Source organism: Crotalus tigris, unplaced genomic scaffold (genome assembly GCF_016545835.1).
Source record: "Crotalus tigris isolate CLP2741 ecotype Arizona unplaced genomic scaffold, ASM1654583v1 scf7180000018346.393812, whole genome shotgun sequence".
In the NCBI taxonomy this organism is placed as follows: domain Eukaryota; kingdom Metazoa; phylum Chordata; class Lepidosauria; order Squamata; family Viperidae; genus Crotalus; species Crotalus tigris.
Window position 1 is genome coordinate 150071 of NW_024096955.1, and position 26947 is coordinate 177017.

Genomic DNA, 26947 nt, shown 5'->3' on the forward strand with positions numbered 1-26947 from the left:
ATTCGAACTACCTGCTTCTCAGGTATCCAAGAGTTCAGTGCCAACTTATTACATTTATTTCATTATTGTTTATTAAAATTTGCATCCCACTTTATTATTTTTACAAATAACCCAAGGTGGCGAACACATCCAAATGCATCTTCCTTCTATTCCTACTTTCCCCAGAACAGCAACCTTGTGAGGTGGTTTAGGCTGAGAGAGAGTTACTGGCTCAAAGTCAGCCAGTAACTTTCATGGCTAAGGTGGGACTTGAACTCATGGTCTCCTGGTTTCTAGCCTGGTGGCTTAACCACTAGACAAAACTGGCTGTATAACTCAAGGTTCAAACTGGCTCTGGCTTACAGTTATAGCTAACCTTACCTTCTGCCTTCCCTCACCCCCCCGCCCACCCACCCCCAAAAGGTCAAATACAACATTCCAGGTCTGCCTCCTAATTTTATATGCCTGGGATGAAAAAAATGGTCATTGCTACTTGCTTGTGATGGGTCTCACAACATTCAGTTTGCAAAAGAGAGGTAGGCAGGAAACAGCTTTAAAGTGACAGACGATTCTTTTATATTTAAAAACCAAATAATAATATTAATAATAATAAACCCAGATTAAATAAAATGTACAGTGAATATACCCAGCCAACATCTGTATGTGCAATTAAATACGGCTCCATACCGCGGCACAACGCTGAACAAAACAATATACACGTGTTCTGGAGGGGGGGGGTAAAGGGGACATGTTCCTCCACACAAAAATAATAATAATAAAAAAAACAGAACCTCCCCCCCCCCCAACAAAACAAAAACAAAACAAATCAATGTCTCTTCTCTTCATTTTGTCCATATAAATATCTCCAAGAAATTTCCCCCCTCTACCACCCAAATTAAAAAAAGGGAAAAACAAAAGAAAGAAGGGGGAGGCGCATGTGGAACTAAAGGAGGCTGGTCAAGGGGCCGTGGGGGGGGGAGAGGCTGGAGAGGCCAGTCCAATGTGCTTGTTGCCCCCCCTCCCACCCCTCTGTCTACTCCTATTGGGAGCTGGCACGCTCCAGCACACGCAGGTCATAGTTCTTTTTGGCCATACGCAACTTGAAGCAGTTAAGAGAGTTGTTGAGATGCAGGGATGCGTTTTGGGCTGCCAAAGGGCTGGGGAAGACGGCCACGATGGTGTATAAGGCAGCGAGGTCAGAATTCCTGCCGTTCTCTGCAGTCCCGTGGTTATTGTCGCCCCCGCCCCCAGGACGCCCCTGAGTTTCTTTGAGCCACTGGATTTTGGCACCAGACATGGCTAACTGGGTGAAGAGCTTGTCGGCCTCGGTACGTGTGATCCCTTCAGGCAGGTCAGTAACTTCCAAGATACGGCCCAACACTGTTGGAAGAGGCAGCCGGAGCAAAGAGGAAAGAAGAGAAATATGGTTAGTATCTTCCTCTTGGGGGGGGGGGGAAGCAAGAGGCTGAACAAAAACGTTAGGTGATTTCAGCTTCTGTTAAGTTACTAACTTTCTAGATCTCTACCTCTCCCAGGCCAACAGTCTCCCAGGACTGAATTCTTTGTCTTTTAGAGCTTTTGGCTACTGGCCCTGGAAAGAGAATCTAAGGACCATGGAAAGTTAGTTTTAGAAATCCCACTTTGTTGAAAGCGAAGGAGTAACTTCATCACTTATTACCTCCTTTGAGGCATGTGCCTTAAGTCAAGCAAGCAAGGCTGAGGATCTCCTTTGCTACATTGCTACAGTAGAGCCTGTTTAAATGAAACCCTTCCCCCGCCCCCAGCCATATTTCCACGTATCAAATTGCTTTCGTCAGACTTTGTTTATTATCAATGATCTCAGTCCCTCAGCAACATCTGCAAAACACTACACCAACCCTCCCTTTTTTGGGAAACTATTCCAGCATCTCAGCCAGTTCCTCTCCATCTGTTTCATCATATTAGACATTAGTAGGGGTAGCCAACTGTGGAAAAGCACAAGAATGTAATGAGTTTTTTGTGTTTTGTTTTGTTTTTTCAGAAACAAGACAAAATCATTTTTGTTCTATCCGAAGGCATGGGATCCATTGCAGAAAGCTGATTTCTAATCAAGTCCAGCTGGGTGCTGATTGGTAATGAGTTCCTATTTGCCAGTACACTAAACATACCATGAACATGCTCTAGGCAGCCAGCTGATCGTATAGTTAGAACCATGCGGGATGGGCAATCAGGTTTAGAGAAGATAATACTGCTAACTTCACGTACGATCCATATCAAACAACATCAGCACTGATGCTTTTAGTTTTTATGAGCACCGTTTTGTCTATTGCCTTCAAATACTTTGATGGCAATGTTGCAAAGCAGATCACAAACGAAGGAGACCTATTCAAGCAATCACTCATCTTAATCAGATACAATATGTTACATGCTGCTGCAGAGATGCCTAATCTGAGGCCACAGGACTACCCATGACCGCAAAATAACTTGGGCATCATCTCTGGAGACCCATCATCACCAGGTTATTATCTAATTATCAATTAAAATCCTACAGAAAATGAAAAACGCACACAGCCCTCATCTTCAAGGACATTCTGAAACCTCCATGAGTTGACAGGATCAAAGAGCCTGCACAGAGGGGCACATGCACCCTTAAAAAGCCCATCATCAAAGATCTATGCCAATGGCTTGATCTAATCTGGTTGTCCTTTTTTTTTTTTTTTGAGATTCTCATGGATACATTCCTGTACTCTGTGTACTGCATTCCCCTTTTGGGGTTTACAAAAGGAGGAAGAGGCGGGAATGGGCTGATCAATGCAGACACTCAGATCCCTTGGGCGCATTTGGTTGCAACAGAATATTGAAACTTGTTGGCTTGAGACCTGTTGCTGGGTGACTGGGTGACTGGTTAAATGGAGCCCTGGTAGCATGGCTGGCTCAGGAATTCTGGGAGTCCACGAGTCATAAAAGAGCCAAGGTTGCCTACCCCTGCATTATGCTAAAATGCAGTAGAAACAATTTAAAATGGAACTGGTTAAAATGTAATTTAAAATAAAATAAAAAAATAAAATTCAATTATTGGGATAAAATACAGCAATTTAATATCTAGATAGATAAAATATGATAAAATTATATTTCCCTATCACCGTGTATGCTATCTTTTCAGCACCAGGCAAGGAGGTCTAAAGCTTATGGGCCTCTTCATCTATCGTTCTGTTAACTGTAAATTCAATGCTGTAATAATATTTGTAAGTATCTAATTGCGGATTTTTATTTTATTGTGTGCTTTAATCATCATTCTAATAATTTAAATTACAAGTATACGGTAAACGATCTAGCAAAATCTGGTTTTTGAAGGGGATTATACACAGAATTTACAAAAACAAAGAAAAAAAAATTGAAAAGAAAAATATTTTCCAAATAATGTATTACAGGTAGTCCTTGACTTACGACTGCAATCGAGCTTCAAATTTCTGCTCCTAAGTGAGACATTTGTTAAGCGAGTTTTGCCTCATTTTACGACCTTTCTTGTCACCATTGTTAAATTAGTAATATGATTGTTTAGTGAAACTGGCTTCCTCATTGACTTTGCTTGTCAGAAGGTCACAAAAGATGAATACATCACCCCGAGACACTGCAACCGTCATAACTATGAATCAGTTGCTAAGCATCCAAATTTTGATCACGTGACCATGGGGATGCTGCAACAATTATAAGTATTGAAAATAGTCATAAATCATTTTTTTTCAGTGCTGCTGTAGCTTCAGTCACTAAATGAACTGTTGTAAATTGAGGACTACCTGTATTACAGAGGTAAATCACAGTGTTATAGATTAGCGGGGGGAGGGGGGAGAAATGATAGGAAAATACTGAGATTTAAATATATACAGGCTATATAAATGTGACAGCTTCTTAAACAATTCTGGGGAATGCAGTTTGGTGGGATGCTTCTAACCCAGTGGTTCTCAACCTGTGGGTCGGGACCCCATCTGGGTCGAACGACCATTTCACGGGGGTCGCCAAACAAGGCTGTCCGCCATTTTTTTCCCCTTTTCTTTGGCCACGCCCCTGGCACCCAGTGATGTATAAGTGGTTGGGGGTCACCACAACATGGGGAACTGTATTATGGGGTCACAGCATTAGAAAGGTTGAGAACCACTGTTCTAACCACTCCACTTTAAATACAATTCTCCCAATGTATTCACGAGAGAATGATTGATGCAAAACATTTATAACGCCCACCCCCCCAAACAAACCCTTTCTTTATAGATGGTTCATAAAAAAAAAATCTTATCAAGTTGGAAATTAGTATCAGAGGATGACTGTGTGGGTATGCATCTTGATCAGTATCTAATCTATATTACTCCATATCCCTAAATAAAAGACTCTGCTGGGAAAAGATGTCGTAAGCAGACAAGGAAATTTCCCTACAGTCAGCTGAATAATTTTTACACTGAATCATTTTTCGCAAGGGTTCTGTGCTCAGGACATTAGTCCCACTGACTAAGTCCCTTGGCAGCATATCTGAATGTGTGTGTCTCAAGTATGGGAGCATCATAGCAGTTCCAGTTTCCAGTTAGTAGGAGCGCTGGGTCTTGGCAGGCAGGATTCTTTGCTAATATTACACAGGTATGTAACAAATATAGCCCCAAACAATTTTCCATTGGAGAGTGCAAACAGAGTGGCTTAAAGGAACAGCTCTAGTTTGTTTATGGGGATAATTTCAGCACCCCTCCTCAACGATTGACATGGGAACTTTTTTTTTTTTTTGCTACTTAGCCTGCCTTACACAGATCAAATTTGCTTACTATTTCCAAAAATGAACAAGACTCCTGAATGGTTAGTTTCACATGGCCAACTTCCTGAAAGTCCGCATTATTACTTTTTTTTTTTTTAAAGGCATCTGCAGAAGAAAATGAGTGGGCTGAGTGTCTATAAACCCTGTACTCTTAAGAGAGAAAAGACAAGCGTGTAAAAGGTTGGCTCTATTAGACCTGCATTTTTTTTTTGGAAGCTTGAAGAAATAGTGGCACTATGCTGGAAGCACTGTGGGATGCCAATGCAACAGATTTTGCTATTTGCTGTTGCTGTCAGGCAAGCCCATTAGGACTCACCCAGAAGAGGGCACCTGAGACATTTGTTGAGGTGAGAGGCCCAACAAAAATTATGAGTAGCACCGGAACGGATCAGACATCCTGCAGCACACTTACATCTTCAGATGCAAAGTGTAGAACAGGTACTCCTTGACTTGCAACTAGAATTGAGCCCAAGATTTTTCAAGTGCCGTTGTAACTTCGAACAGTCACTAAACAAACTGTTGTAAGACAAGGACTACACCTCCATAAAAAACCAGTTTACTGTTACCAAACTCAAAGGCATGATCAATCATGAGTTTGGAGTCCAAGCTTTGGTGAAAGTAAGACAACAGATCTTCACAGCCAAATGGCAGAGGACAAGCCTACATCAATTTGATCTTTTCACGTCAGATTAAACCTGGCCATGCTGGCTAGGAATTCCTAGAGTTGGGATGTTCTAGTTCTAGATGGCTACTATAATGGGACTGGGGAGCTGCCACTTGCCTACATCACTTGTCCCAAGATCTGTGGATGCTGACTTGAGAGCTTGCTTCTTACTTCGGTTGCCATGCTTCATCCCTGTTTGTGCCTGTGATGGAAGAGCAAAAGAATAGTAACGTAGATACACAAATATGCTACCCTTCACATTTTTATGCTGGAATTTATTCCAGGAGCTGGTGCTACATCCTGGAAAGTTTAATCTCACATGTTCTAACCCAGGGCTTTTCAACCTTTTCACAGACTGTACTACTTTTAGGACATGACAATATTTGAGTACCACCAGTGCTTAGCAAGGTGTCAAAAACTTGATAACTAAAAAAAAAAGGGGAGGGGTATGATTTTGGGTTTTACTGATTAGATTCATTTATTGTTATAGAAATGGCTAGTTTATAATATTATGGAAAAGTAAAATGTTGAAGTTTAGTATTAATGCTTCCTTCTACTGCAACAGAGGAAGTCTGTTCTTTTTCCCTTCTCCCCCTCACTTTTCCCCCCTTTTTCCTCCCCACTGTGTCCTACTATTTGCTTTTGTATTTTTGTATTTTATTCTATAATGTAATAAAATATTACAAACTGTAGAAAAAAAGAAAAAAGTACCAGTTTTAATTTTTTCGGTAGCTATTCCTTTGCTGAATCATTTTTCCTTTGCACTGACAAATGTATGATGAATTTTTCCATGTTTATTAATATGTACCACTACCAGCTAGCTCAGGGGTCTTCAAACTTGGCACTTTTAAGACTTGTGGACTTCAACTCCCAGAATTCCTCAGCCACCATGACTGGATGAGGAATTCTGGGAGTTGAAGTTCACAGGTCTTAAAGTTGCTAAGTTTGTAAACCCGAGCTAGCTGGTTAGCCCTTCTTCCTCTCTCCCTTCTGAGCACTTTCTACAGTGTAGTAAGAATGCACCCCCACAATCCCTCCCCTGTACCCTTAAAGACACAGGAATCAAGTGCAAAGCAAGAAAGGCTCACAAAATAAACACATAAACTCCAGGTTTCTTTTCTTTAAGCTGCCTCAGGCATGTTACATGTCACAATGTTGCAATCCGAGACTGAAAGGCTCTGGCAAGTGAGAAAAGCTTTAGCCTTAAATTAAGTCTGTTTACCTTCAAAGAAAACTTTCTTAAAAGCCATAGACAGACTCAAGATAAGGGGGTAAAACTAATTACATTTGTTTAAAGGGATTAAACCTATGGAAATCAACACTTTAGACTCATTGCTAGCCTAAAATACAGACTAAAATATTCCAATAACCAAAGCACACAAACCGAGCCTCTGAATTACAAAACTCTGTAAAAACTGTACAAAATCCTTATGATAACCCAATCAAGTTGCCAGCTGATCCAAAATTAAACAAACCCACCTCCTTTCTGACATGCTCGTCTGCCAGCTTTTAATTTCATCAGCACTGACTGCATTCTCCTGGCTGGAGAAAATGAACCAGGGGACCTTTTCTTCCAGCAACAGCTGCTTCTTCTCTGTCCCTGTTTCAGCCCTGCCTGCTGAGCTCCTTTTATAGCTTCTCCTCTCCTCCCTCCCCTTTTTCTTCAGTTCACCTCCAGCTCCCTGCGGCTTCTGGAAGCGCCAATCAGCTGGAGTCCTGCCAGCTCCTGGGGCTTCTGCCTAGCCCAGACAGTCCTGCAGCTGCTTCTCCCTCAGGCTTGGGTCACTTCAGCTCATTCCCCTCCCTCACTATACTTCTCTGGGACGGTTGCATACCACCTGCCATGTGGCAAAGTACCACAGGTGGTACGTGTACCACCGGTTGAAAAGCCCTGTTCTAACCAATGGGTCAGTCCCAGCTAGGTCTGAAAAGGAGCAATTTTGCTAAATGAAATTTAGCAGGCTTGGAATTGAACGGGAGATTTTGCATTGTGCACCCCTTTGAGTCTCACTACTGAAAAAGGTGAATTTTAAAGGACAACAATGGTTTTACTGAGCCATCACCACGGTCATCAGTAATAAACAAACACAGCCAATTACAAAACAGATCTATGGAATGTTTTGACCTGTGTTTATTTAACATCTACGTTCTGTATTATTCACTTATTTTTCAGCACGAAGTAAGATCTTGGAATACTGGTTTCTGTTTTGACAGAGTCAGACCTATGAACTTTTACTAAGTACACCAAGAGTTTTAACAGCATGTGAGGGCCAGGAGAGAGAATGCTTGCACCCATTTGCCAGAATACATACTACACTCAGCAGCCATTCTCTTTATCTTTTGGATAAAGAGCAGGAATAGGCAGTCACACGTCCATATTAAAATATTGGGCCGCAACTACCTAGGAGTTTTTTTGTTTTTGTTTCTTTTTTTTTTTGCGCAATGTCTACCAGACAATGTGGAACCCAGAACAATTCTTGGAAACAAAGATAGCAGAGGATGATTGCTTGCTGCTACAGCATGACTGCTTCCTATTTTTGAAAAGTGGAAAGAGTCTTAAGAGGATTCTGTTGGGAAAAATTGGTTGATAGCAATATTATTTAGGCTTATATACTGCTTCACGATGCTTTACAGCACTCTAAGCGGTTTACAGATTCAGCATATTGCCCCCCCCCAACAATCTGGGTCTCATTTTACCGACCTTGGAAGGACGGAAGGCTGAGTTAACCATGAGCTGGTGAGAATCAAACTGCTGGCAGTTGGCAGAATTAGCCTGAAATACTTCATTCTAACCACTGCGCCACCATGGCTCATCTAATGTCAAGAAGGTCTATAGCTAATCTCTTAAAGGAAAAAAGACCCTCTCAAATTTTGACCACTCAGCTGAGAAATGCTTCCTTGAAGCCTCGAGCTCTGTCTCCGCTCACCTGGTGTGCGGTATAGCTGGACTGGTTGTGCAAGAGAGGTGGGGGGCAAATGGAGAGATTGTACTGCAGCGGCTGGCCCAGCAAGGAATAGCGCCCATCACCTGGGGGAAAAAAGAGACCAAGAAAAGTTAACTGATGGCCCCCCGACTCTCTTTTTGTATCATAAATAAGGATGGGGGAGGACACAGAGAGTATAATAATCAAATGTGGACAATCTTTTCTAAGTGAAATTTAGTGATCTCATGATATTCCAGCTGTTTAACTATGCATGTGACTGGGGACTGGCAGTGTCTGTTGGGCACATTGGTATGATCTTAATCAATCTTCTCTTCTTTATTAAGAGGAATTTTTCCTTGTCTATAAATCGATGGGCAAACAGTTGAAAACATACCTATTGACAGGTAAAATGCCTATGTTCTTAGTCAGGCAAAGATTCAGCTGCAAGTATTTAAACTGCATTCATTGGAAGCTCCAAGTATTATCAGAGAATATTGGGATTGTTCAGCATCACAGTATAAAACCACAGGGAACTGCTCTGTGGTTTTCTAAAGGTTGGGCATTGTAATTTGCAGTGAAACTACCTTAATCAGAAACTGTAAAAGGTGCTACTGCTACTGACACATTGGCAAATAGGACACCAAGCAAAAAGGGAAGACCAAAATCACTCGTATGGAATCGCCCTTTATTCTAATGCAAACACAATGACTAATCTTCATTTTGATAAATTTATTGTGATAAATTCTCTCCCACTACCTTTGTTACCTTGTGCTGGGCCCACAGGCCGGGGGAACTGTGTGAGCACCGGAAGGGGACTGAGACCTGTGCAGACACTGTTGAGGCTGGTAACGGGCGATGGTGTAGGGGACTGCGTGGGCGATGTGATAGGGCTATTCAGCTGGGTGCTGCTGGCCTAGAAACGGGGGAACAAAATCAAAAGGCTAGTCACAGGCTTGCATTAGCACAACTACTGACAATCTTTTTTTTTTCTCTCTCTCTCTCTCTATTCCAACGGGCCCCTTCCCCATCACCCTACCTGAGCACTGGTGTCTGGATTATAGATGTCACCAGGCTTCTGACTTCGCTGGTCTAAACTGTAGTACTTGCAGTGGTTCCATTGCACCATGGATGAATTCTGAGGAGGTTGGGGGCCATTGGGCACATTGAGTTGCATGACCACAACACCAGGCCCTGCCGGAGATACCCCTAAGAAGAGAAAGGAGAAAAAAATGATCGGATCATTATGGACATTGTGTCAAGCATCAACCTTCTTGGTCTCTTTTCCAGCCTCTTCTCCTTGGAATATCCTCTCCAAGGAGAGGATCACAAGAGAAGCTTCATGGGAACTGATTTTTAACAGAAGCAATTCCTGGCTTATGGCACCAGGACTGCTTGAGCAAGTCAACTTTCGTATAGTTTGCCTGTCATATTTGCATATGCATAAAATGGCAGTTGTCTTTCTGGATGTATGTAAAGACTCTCAAGCTTTTTTTTTTTTGCAAGTGCTAATATGTGGCCCATGTTTTATGTTCCTTGTACACATGTAAACTCATGTAAATTGGCTTAACCCAGAGACGACTAGTACTAGCATTTCATCATCTTATTAATGTACATGGCCGTTTATGTTTCAGAGAACTACATAAGCAATAAAACTAATTACTTAAAATAAATTACTTCTCAGAAATCTTATGAAATAAATGTTAAAAGCATGGGGGGGGGAGAAAAAAGCAATGTTCTAAAAGGTCTAAAAATGAGGCATAATGTATGATTAGGCACATTAAATGAAGAATGCAATCATGGACAGAAATATTCTGATTTACAAGCCTTATTATTACTGCTACTATTACTTCCATTGTGTCCTTTCTCCTGGAGCCCAAAGTAGAATTAAAAGCTTTCATAAAATGATGTTTTAGAAAATCATTTCATTTAGAACAATGAGCAATAAACCAGACTGGTCAACTGCCATAGACCAATCTTCCTTAACCTGGTGTGCCCCCCTCTGGTACATGCTGGGACTGCACCTCCCAACATTTTCAAAATACTATTTATTTTATTTTTATTTTATTTATGAGACTTATATACCGCTTTAAGTGCAAGCACTCTCTAAGCGGTGTACACCAGTAAGCAATGTATATATATATTTACATTGCCCCCAACAATCTGGGTCCTCATTTTACCTACCCCGGAAGGATGGAAGGCTGAGTCAACCTTGAGCCGGTGAGATTTGAACCGCTGACCTGCTGAACACAGTCAGCTAAAGTGGCCTGCAGTACTGCACTCTAACTGCTGCGCCACCTTGGCTCACTAGTTAATTATGTCGATGCAGATTCTCAGTCATCCAGTAGAGTTGTCTGGAAGTTGAGTCATGGCAACTGGATTTCTTTTTTTTTGTTTGTTTGAAATGTTTCATTGCTTATCCAAGTAGCTTCTTCAGTCTGAACAAGTTGGTTAGGGAGACCCCCATATATGTCCTCCAGGATGGTTTCATTTCTCACCTAATCTTAATAGGCTGATAAAAGAAACATTTCAAACTGAAAAGAAAAGCTGCTATGATTCAACTTCCAGAATACTAATTAATCTGGAAGAGCCTTAAAACATCTGAATGGTGCTAGGCTGGGAAGGGTACACAGGTAAGGTTACCATGGGCAGGCAACCTTGGCTCTTTTATGACTCATGGACTTCAACTCCCAGAATTCCTGAGCCAGCATGTTTGGCTCAGGAATTCTGGGAGTTGAAGTTCACGAGTCACGAAACAGCCATGGTTGCCTACACCTGGGTTAGACAGAAATGAGCTACTCCTGTTTTGGCTCTAGAGTTATCACGGGCAGCAGTAGCCAATGACACCACTTTAATCAACACTCATTTCAAAGATGAAAAAAGAGGAAGAGAGACAGGGACTCACCACTGGATATAGAAAAGTTTCTAGATCAGTCATGACAAGCCTATGGCATGCATGATAAAGGACACACCATAACATTTTGAGTGACATGTCAGCATTCACCAACACTTGACAAGTATTCACGAAAGTGTGTCCTGTTATGCCATTTTGGGAGGCTGTGGAGAACTTGTCAGAATGGGGTGTGCTCTCACGTGGCCTTTAGAACTGAGTGTGAGAGGATTATACTCAAGCTTCAAGAGACCCTGAAAAATGTGTGAGAATGGGGCTTGCTTTGAGGCAGTTTTTGGAGACTGCAGAGGCTGCGTGAGAATGGGGTAGGCCAGGGGTAGGCAACCTTGGTTCTTTTATGAATTCTGGGAATTGAAGTCCGTGAGTCATAAAAGAGCCAAGGTTGCCTACCCCTGGAGTAGGCGTTTGTCTCAAAGGTGTTTTGTTTTTTTTTCAAAAGGCAATTGGACAGTTTTTTTCTTGAGGAAGAAAAAAATGTTTCACTTCTCATCCAAGTCCAACTCACCTTTTGAATAAAACATCTTTGAGGCAACTATGACCTGGATGACTGGGAATCTCCACAGATAATAGGCTTTGTGGGGCCTCTGGACCCTGTCAGAAATTGCCCAAAAGAACCGTGCTTTTGTACAGCCTCCAAAAATGGCCCAAAGACAGCTTTCAAAGGCTGCACAAGAGCATTTGAAAACAAAGAACCACCACCTGAAGGTAAGCAGTAGATACTGGGGAACACACACAATTAGAATGTATTTTTTAAAAATAAACAAGTGCGTAAAAATTGTTTCTCTTTTGTTTCGGGGGGGGGGGGTCTGACATGCCAATTAGGCATTTTCTGAATATTTGACATTCTGAGCCCAAAAGCTTCCCATCACTGTTCCAGGTGCTTTTGATGCAGAGTTTCTGTCGCTCTCCGCGGTCCTGCTCAATGAAGCTGCTTCCCAGGGCCAGAAGAATTCTAAGTACAGTACGTTAAACTAACTGAAAACTCACTTAAAAAGTAAAACTAATTGCCCAAGATGGGTGACGGGAGCAACTTTATCTCCCCCAAGATTCAAAATTCAACTTCTTTTTCCAGATTCTTTAACAAGAAGCAGAAGAAACATAGCCAGCCATTCACACGTGCAGACAGGGTAAAGGATCTGGAATTGCATAACTTTCAAGGCTGATTCTCATATACAAGGAAAAAGCAGTCAGGGAGGAGAACAACCGGGCTTTCACAAACAGCTTTCATTTTGTAGGCTTTGGGTAAGCTTTTGAAATTGATTATATCTTACTGATGGAATATAACATTCAGACTGGCCATTTGGGGCATATGGTAGATCTACAGCTTTGGGGCCGTGAAACTGGCTCCAGCCAAGAGTGTGAAGACACTCACTCTCTGTTTGCCTGGGAAATGGTGAAACTGCACTTGACCTAGAAACCTTCTCACTTCACTACCTAACTGCAATGACTTTAAACACACACACACACACACACACACACAGAGAGAGAGAGAGAGAGAGAGAGAGAGAGAGAGAGAGAGAGAGAGAGAGAGAGAGAGAGGAGGCAGACAGGAAAACAGCTGGGTGAAAGCTACAGGGATAAAACCAGATGGGCCCCATTCAGCAGAGAAATTACTGCTGCTCAACAGAAGTGGAAATGGTGATCTTCCCAGACCCGCTCGCTTCAATGCCACAGTGAGAAAAATGATTGCTAAGTTAAAATCTTCCTCTGCTGTCAAACACAAGGAAAATCAAAAGGATAAAGTGCTACACTTATATTAATTTACAACCCCAGGAATGATTCCAAGATGCTGTTTCTGCTTGCTGCCAGAGACTAGACTTTACTTTTTATTTATTATTGAAAACCTGTAATTACAATTGACCTTATTCATTAGATTTGGCAGAGGGCCATGATGACCAAGAACGTCTTCTGAAAAAGACCCCACAAAGGACACAATTAATAGAGGCCCATTGTGATGCCTTGTTTGGATTGGAGACAGCTTTAGTTCCTTCTTAGCTTGTAATGTACTACAGGTGTTTTTCAAAAGGATTCAGAAACTTTAGCTAATCCAGAACACCACAGATCAACAAGAGCTAATTGTAAGGGGAATGATTGGGCATTTATACTAAACAAATGGGTATAAGCTATTTCTCTACACAGCCTCATTGGCTACTAATCAGTTTCCAGGCATAATACGGAGCATTCCTTAGGATTTAATATGACTCGATAATTTTGGGCAAAGATCTGAAGAACACATTAATTTCCATCTCAACTGACGTGAATGCAAGAGAAGGCTTCCTTTGTCACTGTTTCCAAACTCTGGAATTCTTTGCCAAGGAAGGTCAAGGTAGCTCCTTCCATTAATAACAACAACAACAACAATAATAAAAATAATACAGCTTCAGATCATCCATGTAAAGGAGATGGGACATCTGCCAGACTATCCCATCTCCTTTACATGGATGATCTGAAGCTGTATGGAAAAACATCATCTGAAATAGAATCGCTGCTCAACACTGTCCGTATATATAGCCAAGATATTGTAATGGAGTTTGGCTTGGACAAATGTGCCACACTTACTATCAAACAAGGAAAAATAGTGAAAACTGAAGGAATCAAGATGCCCCACGAAAATAACATTAAGAGTCTGGATGAGGAAGATTACTACAAATACTTGGGTATCCTTCAAGCTGACAACATCAAGCACACTGAAGTCAAGAAAAAGATTAGAGGTGAATACATCAAGAGAGTGAAGAAGATCTTAAAGTCCAAACTCAATGAGGAAATACCATAAAGGCAATCAACACCTAGGCAATTCCAGTCATTAGGTACACAGCTGGAATAGTGGACTGGACTCAAGCAGAACTAAAAGCAATGGATAGGCAGACCAGAAAAATAATGACAATGAATCATGCCCTTCATCCACGCAGTGACATTGATAGACTTTATCTACCAAGGCAAATAGGTGGGCGTGGAATGCTACAAGTACATCAGATGGTTGAAGAAGAAAAAATGGCTTTGGAAGAATATCTGAAGAACAATGATGAAGATGCACTGAAATTAGTATATCAGGAAGGCTTACTAACTACTGGAGAGACCAAACTGGCCTACAAGAAAGACCAAATGAAGAACAGAATAGAGGCATGGGAAGACAAAGCACTACATGGCCAATACATGAAAAAAATAGCTGGGAAAGCAGATAATAATAAAACCTGGCAATGGCTAAGAGCAGGAAAATTGAAGAAAGAGACCGAGGGACTAATTCTGGCTGCACAAGACCAAGCCTTAAGGACAAATGCATATAAAGTCAAAATTGAGAAGACAGCAACAGACAGTAAGTGCCGCCTATGCAAAGAAGCTGAAGAAACAGTGGACCACTGGTAAGCTGTTGCAAGAAGATTGCACAGACTGGCTACAAGCAGCGGCATGACAAAGTAGCAACAATGGTGCATTGGAAGATCTGCAAAAATATCATTTGCCTGTAAGCAAAAACTGGTGGGATCATAAAATAGAGAAAGTCATAGAAAATGATAAAATTAAACTGCTCTGGGACTTCAGAATTCAAACAGACAAGCACCTGCAACATAACACCCCAGACTTAACAATTGTCGATAAGAAAGACAAAAAAGTCTGGATAGTGGATGTGGCAGTGCCTGGAGATAGCAGAATAGAAGAGAAAGAACTGGAGAAGATAACAAAATACAAAGACCTACAAATAGAAATAGAAAGACTGTGGCAAAAGCAAGCAAGGGTAGTACCAATAGTATAGGCTCCTTGGGTGCAATCCCAAAACAACTGGAGCACCACTTGAACACCATTGGCATTGACAAATTCGCTATTAGTCAATTGCAAAAGGCAGCCTTATTAGGAACTGCTTCCATCCTGCGACGATATCTGTAATACCATCAAACATCCACATCTGCCTATCCCAGGTCCTGGGTAAGGACTCGATAGGTAGACAAAATGTCAAATCCAGTCTGAACATCTGGCTGACTGTGCGATGATCCATAATAATAATAATAATAATAATAATAATAATAATAATAAATAAATAAATAAAAAACCATGTCCTTGGTAAGGACTTGATAGGTAGGCAAAATGCCAAATCCAGTCTGAACATCTGGCTGAATGTGCGATGATCCATAATAATAATAATAATAATAATAATGACGATGACAATAATAATAATAGTAGTAATAGTAGTAGTAGTAAAGTTGGAAGGGACCTTGGAGGTCATCGAGTCCAACCCCCTGCTCAGGCAGGAAACCCTATACCATTTCGGACAAATGGCTGTCCAGTCTCTTCTTAAAGACTTCCAGTGTTGGAGCATTCACCGCTTCTGGAGGCAATTTGTTCCACTGGTTAATTGTCCTAACTTTCAGGAAGTTTCTCCTTAGTTCTAGGCTGCTTCTCTCCTTGGTTAGTTTCCAATCATTGCTTCTTGTCCTGCCTTCAGGCACCTTGGAGAATAGCTTGACTCCCTCTTCTATGTGGCAGCCCCTGAGATATTGGAACACTGCTATCATGTCCCCCCTTGTCCTTCTCTTCGTTAAACTAGACATACCCAATTCCAGCAGCCGTTCCTTATATGCTTTAGCCTCCAGTCCCCTAATCATCTCTGTTGCTCTTCTCTTGTTGGGCCATAGGTGACCTCTATCAACCTAGCTCCAATAGGTTTTACAGGAGGCAGGTATATTGTATGCAGACCAATCACTGTCTCCCAGGTTTGCTGTTTCCATTGGTAAAGTATCTGGTCTTACCTGAATACTGTTGTTGCATCTGGGGTGGGCTGCAAGGAGAAGGGGACTGGGGCATTTGGTACTGCTCTGTACCTGGAGGCTGCAAGAAGCCAACAGAAGGGCTAGAAAAAGAGAGAGAGAAAATAGATCAATTAGAGCAGGTGACCATCATGATGGAGATAACGCTGTATTTCTACTGAGAGAGGACCATTCCTAAGGCTCATTTTCCTCAGTGATTTTTTACCAGTCTAATGCTATTTAGTTGATTTCAATTAAGGGGATGCTTATTCAGTGCTTCAGAAAATAGGAACAATATACACACAGTATTTCCTCTTTCTCTAGCTCAGTGATTCTCAACCTGCGGGTTGGGGTTGAACGACCATTTCACGGGGGTCGCCAAACAAGGCTGTCCGCCATTTTTCCCCCTTTTCTTTGGCCACGCCCCTGGCCCCCGGTGATGTATAAGTGGTTGGGGGTCACCACAATATGGAGAACTGTATTATGGGGTCGCGGCATTAGAAAGGTTGAGAACCACTGCTCTAGATGCTAGTATTGGGTTTATGACAGAGGGGTCTATCAATATAAAAGGGGATTAGTTAGATCAGAGTTAGCCAAGTGAAAACAGGTAGCCAACCAATCTGCTGAGCACAAAAGCTGAGGCTAAAATTTGATCTTCAGATGATTCAACCAAGTAAATCTTGACTGGGATTTATGCTAATTCTGAGCAGCTTGTGCATTTTCAGGACACAAATACTAGCAATCTTTTAAGATTGTGGATGCTTCTAAAAAAATCAACGAGGGCTGGAGCAGGATGTTTTTGCTTTGTACTCAAGAGGAGCCAAAAGAGAAAACTGGTAATCTCTACTGCTTAAAACTAGAATTTGCAGAAATGAAAAATTGTGTACAACTATGGTAAATATGCCAAAATAAATAATATTGCTTCACAGAAGCTTTCAAGCTTGATAGATTTGTGAGAACTGTAAACAATCCTCTCCTGACCTCTTTTTAGATGGCCTTTCAGTTATAATTCATCATTGGGTTAAGCTGTATACAGTACATTACTTTGGAAATTTCTTTTTAAACGGAAGTATAGCCTACAAAAAACTTTTAGTATATGCCCACAAATTTACTCTGGCCTTGCACTTTACTGTAATTCTGGAAGATTTTTCTCTTTCTGCTTTTCTTTCTCTGTCTCCCTCTCCTTCCTTCCTCCTCCTCTTCCTCCTCCCATCCCCCCCCCCCTTTGCTGGACTAGAATGTGGGAGACTGTGAGTTCAAATCCTTCCTAAACCATGGAAATGGCCTAGTCACTCTCTCTCAACCCAAATCATTTTGTGGGGGGTTATTGTGAGAGAAATAGTAAGTTGGATTGTTATGTACGCAACCCGCATTTACACAAAATAAAGGCAAGGTTTAAATCTGGTAACTAAATAAATAAACCAGTTCCTTTTTTATAAAAATCACGAACCTGAATTCTGGTAATAAAACTCTCAAGTTAATTCGCATTGCCTAAAACGAATAAAGCCCCCTCCATTAATCTAATGCACACCAAGGTTGTTTTTTTTTTTAACAAATAAAAAAAGCTGATCTATCAAGGAGATTCTTAGGAAAAAAAAATAACGATCCTGAATGGACATCTTCACAAAACATAAGGGGGTTAAGTAGAAATTTGGCTCCTGCTCATACCTGGTGCCATTCTGCTGGGTTGGGGGGATAACACTGTAATAGACCGACATCCCTCCGGCCTGGAGCCCTCCTTGCACAGACTGGTTTGCTGGTACCAGCACAGGCTGCTGAAAGGGTTGCTGGACTACGGCTTGAGAGTCATTCGCCACTGGCACCTGCTTGGGATATTAAAAGGCAGAAAGGAGAGAATGAAGGTGAATATACGGGTCCCAGGATAATATTGCGTGATCCGATCTGGGTCACTCACCGGGACCCGAGGTTTTGTCTTCCAAGCTTTTGGACACATGCTGGAGTCTCATCTTCAGCTCCCATCCCATTCTTCAGAATATGGGCTCCAGCACGAGTCCAGATAAAGTTCAGAAGGCAAAACCTTGGGTCCCGGTGGCCGACCCAGACTGGATCTTGCAGAAAGGAGAAAGAGTACATGATCTTGGAGGAAATGCCAAAAGGTCTTGAAAGGAGACCTGAATATAGACCAAGAGCAGGGAAAAATATCAGGCTCCTCTTTTTTTGGGCTAGAACAGGGGTCCCCAACCCCCGGTCCGTGGACCGGTACCGAGTCGCAGCATGCCAGCAATTGGTCTGCACAAACAAGCACAGCCCCATCTGTGGGATGCAGGCAGCACACAAAACCACGTACTTTCCGGTCTGCGGAAAGACCTCTCTCCACGGAACCGGTCCCTGGTGCCCAAATGGTTGGGGACCTCTGGGCTAGAAGACCTCCAAGGTCCCTCCAACTATGTTATTCTTAGTCCTCTCCAATATCAGACTCTATATAACCTCTACAGTTTCCCCTTTCAGCCTCTACAGCTCTGGAAAGATTTGTGATTTGGCAGGAATTATTCTGTGGTTTTTTGTTTGTTTGTTTTTAAAAAAAGAGACCTTAAACCACAGGGGCAAAAAGCACACTATACTCAACATGACACTGCAAACTCATCTGCCATCCCACTCTTCCACATTCTCTTTTTCAGGGTCTTGTGAGCTCTTATTTTTTTCAAGTCTTATCCGGGAACAAACTCCAATTTATGAAAACTCAGCCTATCAATGCCTTATTTGCTGCCTTAAAAAATACAACTCTTCTCCAATAACTACTGTAGTTGTCAGGAATCGTCGACTATAGAAATGGCAGTGAGCAAGTGAAATGAACCAGGTGAAAAAATTATGTTTGGGTAGCATGGGGTTCTAAGTTGAAAACTCAGGTTTGGGGAGGCATGCATCAAAACCGAGGGCTTGGTTTGTGTTGCCCTCGGTTGCCCTTGACAGCAGTGCACTTGAATATTTCTGACCCATGCAAAATTCACTTTACAGATAGACCAGGGCTCTCAAACAACCGTCCATTCAAACAAAAATGCTGAATCATCTGCAAACTGTGTATGCATATTGCATGTAGTTGGAGGTTGGGAAGCAGAAGCTCTTGCCCAAAATACAGATTTCTAATTATACATTTCTTAGACTATGCAACGAAGGTGGTTTAAGTTTTTTTCAATTTATACAATGACTAGCACACAGTTATTATCCACTGACTGAAGAACTCTTCTAGAAGTTGGTTTCCAAAAGGAAAAAATAAATTGTGGGGGAAAACAACCAGCTTATTTTTATGAGCCCTTCTAAGTGAAAATATGGAATTAGCCACTGGGATAGTCTCAGTATAAGGCTGTCTCTATTTACATTTGCCAGCAGTAGCGTGTTTTCTTTTATTGTTTCAGATCTGTTCTCTTCCACTCCCTAGCTCCTATTTTGAAGTTAGGATGGATCCCAAAACGGATTTGAAGTTCTGTCCCCATGTGCCCTCAGTCACATGACTGCATTTTGGGCACTCAACAACTGATCCACATTAATGACCATTTGCAGCACCCTGCAGTCATGTGACTTCAATTTACAACATTTTTGCCAGAAACCGGTGCTTGCTTCCGGTTTCCAGCAAAATCAACCCACAGAGAACAATGAGTTCACTTTAATAACCATGGCGTTTGCTTAAAGGCCGCCACAAACAAAGATCATAAAATTGGGTGTGGTCACATGGTAATCCGTTTTACAACTGTCACGACTTACGACTGAAATCACAGGCTTAATTATGACCGTAATTCGAGGATTGTGAATTTTGCATGAAATAACCTACCTGAATGGATTAGTTAAGTTTTGGATTCCTCAAAAAAATAAAAATAATAAAAAAAAAAATTATACCAACGGTGTTAAGAGTTTTACAGCTTTCCAGTGCAAAAATAAGCCCCACAATATGCACACATTCAAAATGAGCAGCATAGTTTAGAAAAACTTTTATCTATAAAAGATATATAAACATGATACATAACAGTTTCATTCAGCTCTGGGGAACATCAACAACTCTTCACTTGGAGATCAGGAAAAACAACACAGAGAAGGCTGGATCACATGCCTCACACAGCCAATACTGTGTCTTAATCAAAAACATTGGCTGGTTTGTTGCTAGGGCTGTTCCAGTTCATAAAATTTCTTACACAGTGACAAACTGAAGGTCTCCAAGCCATGTAAAGATTATGTCACATCCACTTCTTACATACCAGATCCCCAGTGCTATAACAGCAGAACTGTGACTTCCCTTCCCCACTCGCCATCTTTGGCACCACTTACTTGATATGAAGGCAATGGAGTGTACTGGACCATCAGGCCTTGCATCTGACTGCCCATGTTTCCTCGTTGGCTATTCAGGAGGCTCTGGTTTTGGGGCTGCTGCACTCCCATCATGCCCTGCATCTGGCTACCCATGCTACTGCGCTGGCTGCTGAGGAGACTCTGACCCTGCGGTTGCTGCACTCCCATCATGCCTTGGTATGTCTGCTGCTGATTGGACAGGATTGGCTGTAATCCTACATTGTAATAAGAGAGGAAAGATTATGACACCACAGCTGGGATCCAGAGGTGGGGTATCTCAAGCCAGCCAGTCAGCAATGGAGCACATTTGCCCTTTCAGATGGGATGGGGGAACCCTTGGAGTTTGCTCCTGAAGATTTTTTTTTTCCTCTCCAAATGGAAGGAGAGCAATCCTGAACATAATTTTATCTGCCTTAGCCACCTCCATAGCAAGGTATATCTTCTTTTTTTTCTTTAGTGCCCTTCTTAAGAATATGTAGGAAAATTGACTTAATGTGTGGATGGTGTGACCAATTCTCTGACCAGTGAACTGCACTATTATAATATGATTTTCAGAACTGATCAAATATTTAGGAATTTAAGCAGGTGGAAAGCCAAAGAAGTTCAGCTAATATGAGAGGCAAACTGCACACTGGCTGAACGCAACAGCTGCTGACAATGCAACTGTTGTGGGCTTGTCTCCCCTCTTCTCTAAAACATCTTTGCGCTGCGTGGGGTCATGACATTCTACCATTTCTCCACATCTTTCTACAGCTGACATGGAAAGAAAAAAAAATCATAAGTTACTAACTCAGGAATGGGCAGCTCATATGTGCTATTCCCCCATCCCTCACATCTTATGATGTGTCATATTGCTAAAATACAGCAATAAACTAGTTAATTTTTTCATAGCGTTTTTTTCCAACTCACCCTTCTCACTGTTACTTAGCTCATCCCCACCTGCACCCCAAAAAGCCTGAAACGAAATCAGCCCGACACCTTCTGCTGGCATCACCATTTTTCTGCAGCCGCCCCTTGCAATCCCTTACAAAGTTTAAACAGCTGACAGTAGCCTTTAACTGTTCAAATGTTGCCTACGTCTTGCAGAGGGCTTTCTCAATATGTAGCTGCCATGTTAAGCAGGTATTATGGAAACTTAAGCTGGTATTTTTTCTAATCCAGCGTGTATCCAGTTTGGCTAGGTTCATCCCGCTGAAGACACTGTATCTGTGCCTTCTTTGCAGCAAGAGATTCAAAATTCTGCAACAGCAGCAGCAGCTTGCCCTTATAGCCTTTAAAGCCAGCTTCCTATAGATTTCAACTCATACACCTAAGCAGATCCCCCTTGCTTTGTCAATTCTAGTTGACTAGTCTCTCCAAATTATTGATTTTTCAATAAGCACAGCCCTTCAGGCTTGAGTTTTTCAAATGGATGGAAATTCCATAGAAGGCAAGAGTTTAAGGCATATGCAACCTGCTCATGCCTTACAGCTGAGGTAAACTTGCCCTCACAAAGATCTTCAATCCCTCTAGGATTCAAGTCCTATAAATAGGATGGCTTCTTTGGGTTCCAAGAAAGGGCAAGATGGCTTAGCTCTCCCTGGCAATACTGAACAAGGATCAGCTCGCGCACGCACGCGCGCGCACACACACACACATACACACACACAGCCTTCTTGAATGAACGCTGCTCATCTGGAGACTTACCAGGCTGCTGGGACTGTTGCGGCAGCTGTTGGCTACGCTGGGGGCTGTAAGCCACCGGGTGAGAGAGCGGCCGGTACTGCTGGCTGGAGTTTGGATACTGCCCAGGAGGGTAGTAAGAAACCTGAATCTGTCAGAAGGATAAAGGATGTTGTCAGAGAAGAAAAACAAAGAACAAGAGGCTTCCCAGCAAGTCAAAGACAGGAGCTTTAGCAGTTAGCATCAAGAGGTCTTCACTGTTAGTAAGTGTGGTTGTGCGTTACACATAATGATGGCACATTACTAAGAGTGGGTCCAGAGGATAGGACAGAACACAAGAAAGCAAACAAGCTTCAGTGAGGGAAAGCCAGTGTCTCATTGCAATCTCCTGAAAGAAAACTCAAGTCTTACCCCTGACAACAGAAACAAAATGTATCCACACATACGTATAGATAGTCCTCGATCTACGACCTTTAATTTGAACCTGGCAATTACAGTTGTAAGTCAGGACAGCCGTAAAGTGGGTCATCACGTAACTGGACCCAATTTTATGATTTTTTTTTTTTTTTTGCGGCAGCAGCCATAAAGTGAACGGTAGCAGTCATAAAGCGAAGTTTGTGATGAGGGTGATTTTTCCCCCCCAGAAACCAGAGGTAAATGTGTTTCCAGACAAAATAAATGAAGAACCATAAATTACAGTTATGTGACCGCAGCGTACTGCAAAATGGCTGTAAATGCAGGTCAGTGCTGAGCACCCAAAATGCAGTCACAAGACTGCACGTGGGGGGAGGGGAGACATCGTAACTTTGGAACAGATCGTAAGTAGCTTTAGGGGAGGATCTGTTGGGGGGGAGCAGTTGTAAGTTGAGGACTAGCTGTATTCAAAACACTCATTCTTAGCTAAATGTCAGTGGAGATTCTCAGTCATCCATGTTTGCCCCAAAGGTGCTTTTTCAAGAGGCAACGGGACTTTCTTGTTTTTCTTCAAGTCTGAAGAAGAAGCTAAAGAAGCTTCTTGGATGAGAAGCGAAACGTCTTTCAAGAAAAACAAGAAAGTCCAGTTGGGGCTAATAATGGGACTCATTATTATTACTATTTTTAAAGTAATTTTTATTAGGGACCTTTTTTTTTTGCAAAGTAAAAACAGTAAGATTACATCATTGCTCCCTTCTTTTCATCTTCTACATTTTCTAATCATCAAACCCAAAGATTACAAGTTCATTGTTTTCAGGGGGGAAATAAAGGATTTGTAGTCATTGACAAATGTGGTTATGGTCTTTTCTCTGATTAAAAAGTCATTTTGGCCCTCTCTGCAAATTAGGTCATCATCAATCATTCCTCCCTACAGGCATTTTGGAATTTTTTTCCATCTTTTTTTTTATATAATCATCTTACTGCAGTTTCTATGTAACTATAATTATTACTTCTTCATGCTAAGCACCATTATTGCAAGATCGCATGATGCTATTGGTACCCCAGGTATATTTTATATTTATCTTTCAATAAAATATTAAAATGGCCCCAAAATAGGACCAGATTGTGTTTATTCTTGCTTGTGCTCTCACAGCTTTATGTAAGACCGCAGAATCTTGCAAGGTTTTAGTGAACTCATAAGATCACATTTGATACTTCATGTTTTTAATTTCATTTTTAAAAATTATTTAAGTTTGGGCTAACCAGAAATGGCAGATGAATGTGGAGAGAAATGTCCAGTTAAATGCAGTGCCTTGCTGCTTTATTTATTGTCCACAAGTCAGTTACTATGTGTATGCTATTCTATTAGTGTCTATTGTGCTTCTCTCCTCATTTTGGGGTGTTATTGCTGCTTAAGTGTCCCAAAATGAGTAACCTAAAGTGCCAAAGAAATGTGCTGGTGATAACATTTCAAATAAAGAAAGAAAAATATTTTTTTTTCAAATGAAGAAAAGATTGAGATTCCCATGAGTTTTGATAGGAATTAAATAATATATGATATTATACATTCTACTGGCCCACATGAGACAAGTTTTACAGCTAATTAGAAAAAGTGCTAAGAAAGTACTAGGATAATGAAGGTGTTTTAGTTCTTAAGTGCTCGGCCTCTACAATCTATTTTTTTTTTCTAGCAGCCCTGCTATTTGTATTGCAACATTTTGCATACTAGGGTTTCTAGGATCACAACTATTGTGATAAGGATTTTATAACGCTTAATGAGTAGTTCATCACCAAACAAGGATGTGTAATGATACTTTAATGTATCTATGGCTAAGAAGTGCTTACGCTAAAATTACAGTAAAAACTGTTTATGACAAACTTACATTTAGGATGGGCTAATTCAAGACATGAACTTGACATTGGCTGAGAATGTATTTGCTTGTTTGTTTGTGTGCCTTTGAGTCAGTGCTGGCATCTGGCAACTGCAGTTTTCTAGGCAAGGTTTTTAGAAATGGTTTGCTCTTGCCTCCTTCCTAGGGCTGAGAAAGAGTGACTAACCCAAGGTCACCCAGCTGGCTTTGTGACTAAGATGGAACTAGAATTCACAGTCTAGTGCCAGGCTAAAAAGCCTGGCACCTTAACAAAAAATGGTGGACAGATTATACGATGCAGTGAGAAGTAGGGATCTAAAAATTCATCTAGTAAAGAACAAAGAGAACTGAATTTGTAAGAGAAAGCAGGACAAACAATTTCAAGTTATACATTAATAGCAAAAAACAAAAAACAAAAAACCTAGAGCAAACAAATGAAATGTTGTCCTTCAGAGGTATGTTTACTGAAGATGAAAAAATGGATAACAGAAATGCAAATGCTGACAGAAAAGGTAGCAGGTAGCATGTGATCTGTTGCAATGAGTGAATATTTATTTTTAAAAAGTCAAAATGACTCTTATATATAAGAGTGTCTTTGTGTCGTCGTTGCACGCAAGTGAGAGGTAGGAAACATATAAGTTGAATGTAATGAGAATGGGCTATTAAAGAAATGTACGGTAAAACAAGAAGACCTAGGGGTCAAGAATGGATGGATTAATTTAATGTAGACTGAATACAATTAGTAACCAATAAGAAAGACTGGTGATGTGAGTAGTCATGTAGAAAAAACTAATGAGGATCAAATTACAAATCTAAGATGTAAGAGTGAATGGGTTGAGGGGAAGGGAAGGTCCAAAAAAAGCACAGTTGGATGGAGTTAATAAGGGCCTCAAAAAGAAACTGGTTAAAAAGTACAAAATATAACGTATAAAGCCATGTATATTTGTGGCGAGGAGCAAGGATTGTCTAGAAACGTATGGAGAGATACAGTGAATGGTTTGTGGAATTTTCATCAACATAGATGTAACTGTATTTCCTTCTCTTTTTTTTTATACACTTATCTTAATTCCTTTTAAGACTCCTTAAAAGGGATTCCTTCCCTTCCCCCTTCCCTTCATTCCTTTTGCTTACTATTTTTACTGTTTTTGTACTTTGCATAATACTGCTATCCTAATAGGGAACAGTAAGATGGTTTAATATGTACGTCTTTTCAAAATTTTCAAATTTTTCTACCCTCAAGGTTTATCGTGAATTGAGAGCATACTGATTTCTCCCAATTTTTTGTTCAATAGGTGGAAGCTACGACTGCCCCTCTGTGCTATAATGGAATGTATACTGGTGGGCTACATACCATTCTGCTCTATCATAAGAAAACCATAGCAGAAGACAGTCTGATTGAAGCGCTACCTCTACACGCAGTGCTGCTACTTACTTGCTGGGGAGGCTGCATATAGCTCTGGGGTTGGAGGATCTGCTGGGCTGGTGCCGTGTGCCCTGAGGCAGAATAGTTGGAGGCAGTGATTGGCTGTCCTGGGGAAGCCATGATGAATCCTGTCTGCTGAGGATGCTGGGACATGATTGGCTGCTGGAACATGGCAGAGGATGGATCGGGTGCTTCAGTGGAACCTTGGCGGCTGAGGCTGATCTGTCCAAAAGGGTTGCTGAGCTCATCAGCCTGTGGCCAAACAAAGGAGAAAGAAAAATTAAGTAGAAAAACTGGGCCCAGGATGGTCTCCATCAGCATGCAGAATGCAAGCACCAACTGCTAGCACAGTGAAAACAGCATCAAGGCACCAGCAAAGCACACCAGTTAGCAAGAATATCAGCCCTTTTTTCAAAGGCTGAAGGAGAACAGCACGTGCACAAGTTGGTGGAAAGTGGAGAAAGGGACAGAGAAAATCCAACAGTGCCACTTTAGCACCTGGATTCATCACCCCACATGGCAATCCTATACTAACCTTTATACTAGATATACTTAAGAACTATTATTCAACTCCACAAATAAAAGAGAAAAAAATTAGAATGAAAAATAACAAAGTACAGATCAGTATTTCTACACCATTAAATTAAAACCATCAAAGTGGTCAGGGAGCAAATGATGCCTCCATTTTTGCCAATTTACAATCTAAATGCTATATTGGAATTTGCACTGCAACTGTGGGAATATGGTGGGAAAAGGAGAGTCCAACCCAGAAACAATCCAAGAAGACTAACTGACTACTTGGGCATTCCTAAAATATGTAATACATTTTAAGCATTTGCTGAAAAAAATACCACCCAAATAACACATTTTTAAAGATGACTTTTATAGACGGCAGGCCACCACAGCAAGCCATGCAAAATGGGTAGACCTTGATCTGGAGGAGAGAGTTAAAAATTGTTGCCTATTTTCAAATAACAGTAAAGTGGGAAAAGGGAACAGAAACAAAGCAGGAGGAGCCGACAACTGAACATCAGTGATTCCTTCAAATTATTATGCTGATTTGATGGAAGAAACTACTTCAGTGATAATTTTCATCATATATGTAGCTAACACTTTGTCCTTGTCAGACCATGGCATATAGGCAGGAATCACACCAGCTCCTACACAACACACTTGTTTATTAGGATGGGTAGGACAAGCTAATAGCCTCCATAACTCATACAGTCCTTTGAAATTCTCAGTGCTGGTGGGAATGGTAGGAATTAGCTTAAAATGTTATGTGAGCAATAGGTT

At 41.3% G+C, this 26947-nt stretch overlaps 1 protein-coding gene across 13 annotated transcripts in view; it reads right to left on the reverse strand.

The window, feature by feature from the left end:
* Nucleotides 1–531: 531 nt before the first annotated feature.
* The window catches only part of R3HDM2 (R3H domain containing 2), a 194005-nt gene continuing 167589 nt past the window's right edge, over nt 532–26947 (reverse strand). For 7 of the 13 annotated variants that reach the window (XM_039350668.1, XM_039350669.1, XM_039350667.1 and 4 more), the window contains 10 exons: nt 25664–25906; nt 21971–22097; nt 20264–20499; nt 17654–17811; nt 15989–16089; nt 9378–9547; nt 9098–9254; nt 8345–8445; nt 5535–5619; nt 532–1359 (listed from right to left, as the gene is read on the reverse strand). In XM_039350668.1, the coding sequence (XP_039206602.1) occupies nt 1019–1359; nt 5535–5619; nt 8345–8445; nt 9098–9254; nt 9378–9547; nt 15989–16089; nt 17654–17811; nt 20264–20499; nt 21971–22097; nt 25664–25906 (1719 nt within the window). In that variant the 3' untranslated portion in view covers nt 532–1018. The remainder of the gene's footprint in view (nt 1360–5534; nt 5620–8344; nt 8446–9097; nt 9255–9377; nt 9548–15988; nt 16090–17653; nt 17812–20263; nt 20500–21970; nt 22098–25663; nt 25907–26947) is intronic. The other 6 variants (XM_039350672.1, XM_039350679.1, XM_039350677.1 and 3 more) reach the window with 3 other exon arrangements.